The following is an 8833-nucleotide window of genomic DNA, read 5'->3' as shown; positions in this document are numbered from 1 at the left end:
TTCCCTATTCTAATAGGATTTTCTTTTGTAAAAGAAATTTTTCATGAATTCACAAACTATGCATTGATGGAAGCATTTGTTAAGACAAAATGTGAAAGTAATAGATATGGTTCTGGTTTTCTGGTTTAATTTTTAATTTTAATTTGGACTCTTGTCTCCCTACTCAGCAGTCATGGCTTTTTTTGCCACCACACAACTGCTAGTCACCACCATGGTGTCAGTTAAATTAAAGGCACGGATTTTTAGCATAGCTTTGCTCAAGGCAAGGTTGGGCTATAGGCCTCATGGCCAGCAATCTGTAAGTCAAACAGCTCTGCTAAGTTAAATAACAGCTCTATTTGGGGGAGGCAGGGGGTGGTTTCTGCTTACTACCTTTTATGAATTCAGAACTGTTAATTTCCAGTTGTCCTCCATATCCCTCCTCTTTTATCTCTATGTCTACATTCAAATCGTATCATGTAAGTCAGATGTCCCATGCCACAGGCAATAACTGTCTATTTAGAACACAGTTAAAACTTTCATTCATACATTCAGTTTTCAATATTTCAGAAGACCAAAAACCCCGCAAACAATACAAAAACAAAGTTTTGCATTTAGACATTCATAGCTGAATTTAGATATTGCATAACATACCCAGTATTTTCTCTAAATTAAAATCCACTGGCAAAGACAGTACTGTCTGGCAAGCAGCTGCAATGAATAAAACCAACAAAATTAGTTCACAGTAATCTTTTACTAAAACTGTAGAAACAAAAGTTCACTTTTAAACTGCACTGCAATTGAGCTATTCAAGTTACAGTTGCAGTAAGGAAAAGTGTTAATTCAAGTTAGGATTCTGATTTGACAACACTATATGCAGTAGAATCAGGCCTTGAGACAAAAACAACCCAAGAGTTGTAACATAAAAGCCTTTAGAGAGGCATCCTTAACTGAGGAGAGAGGTCTCTGAAGACAAGAAGGATTCAAAAGGAAATGGGAGAAAGATCATTAAAATACCCTGGGGAAAAACCACTACCTACTATTCTAAAATGAAACAGCAGAAATCTTAAGACATCTTTTAAACTATTTATTTGGCAGAGAAAATAAAAAAATATTCTCTAACCCAAAACGTTTCAACACATTAAAGGTTTCCTGAAACAGTCATTTACCCATAAACCTGAGGCTTATGTTCACTTTTTTATTCAGAAAAAGTGCATAAAAATGCACTCTACAGAGGACTTCATTTTTCACTTCTGAAAAAAATATGGGAGTATAATAGAATTAAATTACTGTGAAAAATGGATATTAAATTTCATAGTACCATACAATCCAAGGAAAATTATTTCTACATTATATTAACCAAAAAAATCATTCCCCTTTGAAGTTAAATAGCCATTTAAAAACCAGGTTATTTTGCTTCAGAGAAAGCCTGTCACTTCAGACACTGCCTTTTACCCACCATTACTTTTCCCAGGCTGCAAAGTTAGCTGTCTTCCAATTGGAGAAATGTTACTTAGATCTATGGCTGTAAAACAGAGAAGAACTTGAATTTGAGTATGCATTGCATACAGTTTTGAAACCTAGCAGCAGTAAGTTAGAATATTTAATACAACTGAACAGAATCTTTGCATCAAAGTTTGGTAAAGATTAGAAAAAAGTACTGAAGAAAGGTTACTATTAGAGTAGATCAAAAGATTTTCAGCACCTCTCTATTCAAAAATAGCTTAGTGAAGTAGCATCAGCTTTCCCCACATCTTTGCCTCCTGCAGTTTCCTCTACATTAGAGAGATGTAAAGCAAACTCAGTTTATGCTTAGCCAAACAGGCTGTGTTCAAGTAAAACACATTTCCAGAAGTCTGGACTTGAGGACAAAGGTGAAACATCTACCACTTCCCCCTTTTTATACAGCTAAGAAACACATTAGACCATTTTCTTTCACCACTTGCTTTCCCAGGTCTAGGATTGTGGCTTATGTTTTCTGCCCAAGAAGAGATGATCTTACAGATGACAGTTAAAAATACACTACCGACAAGCTGCATCTCCTGATAAAATATTTTAACAGTTTAGCCTCTTCCAAGTCTTGCAAAAAATCCCCAAACACTTAAATAATTTCCTACCAAACAGTACTGAAAGCAAACACTTTTTATAGCTGATGTTTGTCCAGCTTGTAATCCATTTACTATGTGTTCTGTTGGTTATACATATAAACTTTAATAACAACAGCATTAATAAGAAAATCTAATAATTATACAAACAAAAGAAACATAGAAAAGCCACAACCCTACACGCAGTGACAGTGAGCTGGCAGGACACTAAGAGGACAACAGGAATTTATGTAGCAAGCAAGGGTAGAAACATATGGAACCAAGTTTCCCATATACTTGTCTTGGCAGGAAAGCAGTCAGAATAAGTCAGATGTGCAGATATCAAAAGGAAAGAGCAAAGTAGAAGACTTGGCTATTAGCACCATCGACACAGCAAAGTTGTGTGTGTAAATTAAACTGCTTGAAGACAGGTTATGAAAAGAAGATTTAAGAACGGGTACCAAAATAACAAAAATGAAAAGCTATATAAGATTCTAGAGTAATAAGTGATTTCTAAATGAAGAAAGCACATGGAAAGAACAGCTAAAATCTATCAGTTGTGCCATCTTTTATCGTTAGCTCTTAAAATTTCAACTGAGGTTGAAAAATGCTTGTTAATTTATCCAAAAACCAGGTAATTTTGGGTGGACACACAAAAGCAACTTACATTTAGTTGAATTAAACTGAGAAACTTGCTTGCCTTCATGTTCAGTCCAAGGAGAAGGCACTATGAGTCTTTTTGTGAAAAACTAGAGTAGAATAGAAACAAACCATCTTAGCACTTCTAAAAATTGGCAATGCTCAAATTTAGATTAGGACCCTGAACAAGAACAATTTAAGTCATACCTTCTGCTACTCACAGATCTGTATTTTAAGAATTTTAATGCTTCCTTCTTGAAAACATGTAGTCACCCCTTACACCCAAAATATATTTCATTATTTAAGGCCCATAGAGGTTAAAGAAAAAACAATTTGATTTGAAGACAACCCCAGTGTTCTTTATGACAGGTACCACCTCATATCTTTCAAGTCTCCAGAGCAAAAATTGTACAAAAGTTTCATTTAACACTAACTATTAATTTTAAAAAATTGTCTCTACCATACTTATTTGCAAAGCATTTTAATATATTTCTTCCCAAATTTTCAGTTTGTTAAATTGTTGCATTTTTGAGAGTTGAGCTATTCCGCAGAAGTGCTAAAGAGACACTGCAGTAACAGTAGAAGTGGTCAATTTTGGCAGTATTATTAGTGTCTTTGGCTAAACTGGTTAGCAGTGAAACATTTGAGTATTGGGACTTCAGCCTTTCTGAACCAGAAATTTTATCTGCTGTCACAGTTGCACCCTAGAACACCCTGATGCTGAGGAGATAAACACTATTACACAGCTTCAACGAACACACAGCAAATCCTGTCCTCACAATAAAAGCAAAACTCAAAGCAAATGAAAAAAACCTCAGCTTGAAACACCCAACTGTTAAAGGTGTCATTTTAATCACAGACATGGTTTCAAGCTGTTCAGCTGTGTAATCCATTAGTTTACGCCTTACAAAAAAGAAATGTCCTTTTTGATGTAGATTTAGAACAACAGAATACCTTGGCTGCAGGTCAGCTACATAGCACCTTTATAGAATCACAAACCATATTTTTGGTTTATAGGAACAGAAACTGGTAACAGCATGAAATGATAAGAAAAGATCAATAACACTATGGAAGACTTGCCAATCAGCCTTATTTTTATAAATTTAAATAACACTGAAAATTTCTACAGCGAAGATTTGAAAAAACTTCTCCTTCTCTGCTAGACAAATGGATAGTAAGAGATAAAAATGTAAAATGGACAGAATTACAAGCTACCAGAAGAGTCTTGTCTCCAACTAAGCATACTTTGAAAGAAACAAAAAATCTCCAAGGTTCTGGCTTTTTTTTTAAATCTGCATTTTTAAAAATGCAGTAAAAGAAACTAAGCTACTTAATACTAACAGTTACTGTAAAATCCCAAATGCTCAATCATTATTGTTAACCTTAAATTAACTATTTATAAGAATTATCTTACAGCTACATTCCAACTAGCCAAGAAACATGGAAGAAAAAAAAAATCTGCTGTTTTGACCTACAGGTGTGTGAAAGAAAATGGGAAGAAAAAAACCACATAGATTCCAACTACAACCACAAGGGAGGAGGACACAAAATTACTTTCTTACAGACCAGAGAAATACAATTGGCTTCTGGATTTTGAAATCCTATAACAGACGTGGATCTTTTTTGTAGGTATGGAGCTAAAATAAATCAATACTTGATAACACAAAGTTTTTATTACCTCCTCAATGGCTCTTTGCCTTCTGTCTTCTGTTTCCTTATCAATTCTAAGTAACAAATGAAAAATAACTCAATTATCAAAGCCATCACATAACTGGGGGTAAAAAGTAATATCCAACCATGTAATCTTTTACAGATGCTTAAGAGAAACATTATAAATAAAATTACACTAAACCCTAAATCTTACATTTTTACTGTTATGTGCAATAATCTCATACTATAAATTTAAAATATAAATGCACTTCTCAGTTACTTCAGTTCATTTGAAAAAAATCTGTACCTTTTATAAGAAGAGATTTGCAATTCTTCTGTTTACTCCTTCTATCATCAACTATATTTATCTGAACAAAAACTCAATCATAATTGATCTTCCAAAATAATCCATTTAGTTATGTTGAACTTGTCATATTAATGCTACCACGAGATTAGGCTTACAAAGAATCTCACTATAAGATCAAGCAGAATAAAAAAACTGAGCTGTAAGGAACAAAATGGCAACAGAAGATAATACAGAATGTTTGCATATTCAAATTCCTGACACAGCCCACTTTTCCCAGCACAGGGTTCCCTCTTACAAATAGCTCATCTGCCATATTTTCTTCAGTTCAGGATACAATTTCATATTTCAGTTTGAATCAATTAACACATTCCCTTATGCAGCTTTTAACCTCACTTAAAAAAATACTGTAGTTACTTCAGCCATCTTCAAATGACACACGAGATTCTACATTTATACTTTCTTTAACGGTCGCCTTCAAGTCTCACTTTCAGTTACCTGTAGGTAGTTTATAAGCTTAAAAAAAATTTACAGCTAACATTCATCATTGTCTTAGCTGAACCACATAATACTTTCATGCATAGTTAGTATACCTGAATTACCCTTGAATAATTTTAGAAATCAGCCAGGTAAAGACATTATTAGCTACACAAACACATGCAGATGTACCCACACATACATTAACTTCCCTTCACAGCCCTCTATCTCTGATGGTAATCAGACTTGGAATAGATCTGCAATACTTCGACAAGCCATCTTCAACTATGTCTGCCTAGATGATGCTAAAGTGACCATTCTATGAAGATACTTGCACAGAATTCAGTTATTGTACAAAAAAAAAAAAGCATACAATCATCATCTATTTATCCAGTGGATCAAGAGTAATAAGCATCTCTACATGCCAGATTCCAAAGGAGAAACAGCAATCTGGGAAAACAGCTCCTAGTTAAGTGCTGGTTAGTACAGAGAAGAATGTTTTTTCTTTAGTGCACAAGTCCAGAAAAATAACAAAGTGAAAACATCTATGTATTTAGCAAAAATAAGAACAAGTCAGTGTTGTGTGCAGCTTCAAGCAACAGAGCACTCGCAACCATGACACACAGTACTCAAGATGCCGTACAGATTTTTTTAATGCTTAACATGTAATAGCATAGCATCCAATTTAGAAACTTTTTATTTCAGGAGAAATAAAAAAGGACGAGGAGAGTTTATGGACGAGACTCTGTCATGTTAGCAAAAATGTAGCTCTGCTCAACTACTGACAGACTTCCTATTTTTCATTAACACAGTCTGCCAGAAAAAAGTCTCATCATTTTATAAGCAGTGCAATAAACACGTAGCACCGAGATGGCACCTAGTTTATGGGAACCGTAATACTGCACAAAATTAAGTCTACACATGATACATACTTACACTTTGCAAAGCACTCTAGCTTTTACACTGTGCTGCTACCCAAACTGTTTTCACTATATAATGAAGAACTAACAGTTTGAAATATTTATACACCAAATTTCTTATGCTTCTTGGTCTTTGCGATTACTTGAGAAAATTACTTGTTAACAAGCATTAATAAGATGGAATATATAGTTTGTGTAACATTATGTATGGGCTTCAAAACTCAATTCATTTATCAGGAACATTTAATGATAAGAGCTGTATTTATGACACTTTAGTTTCTATCAAGCAGCATTTTAAATTAAAATCAGTTGCCATACAAAATCTTATACACATATGCATATATACATACAAATCTATATGCATTTAACCATGCAGTTAGCAGCCACCAGAAATAACCACCTCAGTCTACAGTACACTGAAACGTGCAAGCATGGACACAGCAAATATATACCTAGAAAAATTACCCTCTTTCTAGTCATATCAGATGATTAAAAAAATATAAGTAACAATGGGCATGAAACAGTGGAACACTGAAAGGACCCACTGAGACAGACAATGTATGTTTATATCTATAGGCCATGCCACTAATCATTAGAATTGTCACTCAAACCATCTAAGTTAAAGCTAGTTTCTGTGTGCCCTGATAGGCTTCCAGAAACAGAGTAATCGACACCTTAAAAACATAAGGCTTAACACTTTATAACATACAAAAAGCATTGGAGTCTGAAACCTACTGGCTGCTAGAGGAAGGTCAGGAAACAGATGTTACGAAAAACAGTATCAACATTAAGGCATGGTGATTCACAGATATGACTGAGGACAGTTATATTCTTTCTACATCTTTACTGTAGCAAGAAATTTGTATTCCTTCTTTAGCCCTTCCTGTTCAAAAATAGAGATGTAGATTCAGTCAAACACTAAGGTCTAATTCACAATATAATAATAGAGGTCGTAGATGCCCCATCCCTGGAAACATTCAAGGTCAGGTTGGATGGGGCTCTGAGCAACCTTATCTAGTTGAAGATGTCCCTGCTCACTGCAGAGGGGTTGGACTAGATGTCCCTTTACCCTTTAAATGTCTCTTCCAACCTAAACCATTCTATGAATATTCAGAGGACTCTGTTTAAGAGCAGCCCTCTGTGCTTCACTTCAGTAACGGGACTTCAAAGTGCTATAAACAGGATGCAGGACTGTTTTATTATTCTATTACTGCGGTTCTTCACGCCACGAGGTGTAGTTCTTCAAGCAAGTTTGGATCTGAGATATGTATGAGAGCATCTACAGGATTTCCCACTGCAACCTTCACTTGGCATCTTGTTCTGTACTATTAGCGTGTAAGACCATCCCTCCAGGTGGGAGTTATTTTAAGAGAAAGTAAAAAGTTGAGATCAGGATCCCCAAATTACTTCAAGTAACTAGCATTTTCCATCTCCTCAAAGACAGCAGGCTTATCAGTCTTCCCTCCTTCACACCAAGTCAAAGCTATACCTTTTAAGAAGGGTACTGACTTACCTAGTTGGCTTTCCCAGCTCTACCTCTCTGCAGGAGTCATAAAAAGACCAAAGACACCTACGCCTCATAGATCTCAGTATAGAACATTGAGAAGATAAATTGTGTTGTGACAAGGAGCAGGAGAGGTAGCTTGGTAACAACCACTGGCAAGGCATTTCCCTGCTTGTGTTGACTGCCTTTCTCTGGCTGTCTTCCAAAATTCAGTCAGAGTGGATCAGTAGTTCTTAATATTAAAAAAGAGTGACACAAAGGCAGCCTCATCCAAGTATTATATCCACAGCAGGGACATATAAAAATCTATGATAATTGATTTGAATAAAAAGTCTTTAATGCAGTGTTGAAACGTCAATAAAGCAAAAGAACAGTGCTCTAGTATTCAAGCCAAGTTAATCGCATAAAAACAGATGGAAAGTTACCTAGCGTGACTCAAATACATTGCTTGGCGTCGAACATCTTCCGAGTCAATTTCCATGGGATTTATTAGAGCAAGTTGATCAATAGACCATCTAAATTTTCCTGGTGTCTAAAAAAAAAATGAAAGGACATCTTAATGCTTGCTAGTCTAAAAAGATAAAAATAAAACCACAGGACAAATCTCAATGAAACAATGCAATCGTAACTTCCGTGTAGTTTCTGTCAAAGACAAGCAAAAGAGTTTCTATTTAAGTGATCTACTTAAAAAAAATTAGTAAGTCAATCAGGTTTTTTTATCCTGGCAGTGGTATAACAATGGTTTACAAGATAATAGGAAGTGGAAGGTTATAGCTAATATTTACAAACCGAGATGTCTATTTGTTCCTAATTTTTGAGGACAGATCTAATAAAGATATAGAACATGGGATAAATTTCAGTTGCTTCTAGATTGCCATAATCGAAATTGTGGTTCCATGAAAACCGAGTGTTTGTATCAGGTTAGATAACTTGGATTATAGTTATCCAAATAATAGAGCAGCCTTCCTTTAACTTCAGATTTCCAAGAAGATTTAGGAGTTGCAACCCCATACACACCCTGCAAAGTCTACCTCATAACATCTGGCATAATTAACAACAAAACCTAATTCAGATGTGAAGCAGCTTTACCCCTTTATTTATCAAATACAAAATACTGTTCAAATATCTGTTTGAAAAATGAATCAATGAATCTTTTTAGTTTCCTAAGCCAAGCATCATCTCTGCATATCAGACATTTCCAACTGCAAACCGGAATGCAATTTGCAACTAAAAAATGTTATATACGCATAAAATAAAATAAAATAAAATAAAATAA

The 8833-nt window shown here is 34.9% G+C and overlaps 1 protein-coding gene across 1 annotated transcript in view; it reads right to left on the bottom strand.

Annotated features, from left to right (window-relative positions):
• BORA (bora, aurora kinase A activator) overlaps nt 1-8089 on the bottom strand; it is a gene marked incomplete at both ends in the record, with an annotated part of 12447 nt that extends 4358 nt beyond the window's left edge. The window contains 5 exons of the mRNA XM_010188515.1: nt 634-690; nt 1439-1504; nt 2731-2812; nt 4381-4426; nt 7983-8089. Of these exons, the coding sequence (XP_010186817.1) occupies nt 634-690; nt 1439-1504; nt 2731-2812; nt 4381-4426; nt 7983-8089 (358 nt within the window). The remainder of the gene's footprint in view (nt 1-633; nt 691-1438; nt 1505-2730; nt 2813-4380; nt 4427-7982) is intronic.
• Between the last annotated feature and the right edge of the window lie 744 nt (nt 8090-8833).

This window comes from Mesitornis unicolor, unplaced genomic scaffold (genome assembly GCF_000695765.1).
Source record: "Mesitornis unicolor isolate BGI_N332 unplaced genomic scaffold, ASM69576v1 scaffold42757, whole genome shotgun sequence".
Classification (NCBI taxonomy): domain Eukaryota; kingdom Metazoa; phylum Chordata; class Aves; order Mesitornithiformes; family Mesitornithidae; genus Mesitornis; species Mesitornis unicolor.
Note: the sequence above shows the minus strand (reverse complement) of the source record. Positions and strands in the feature narration are given on the sequence as shown.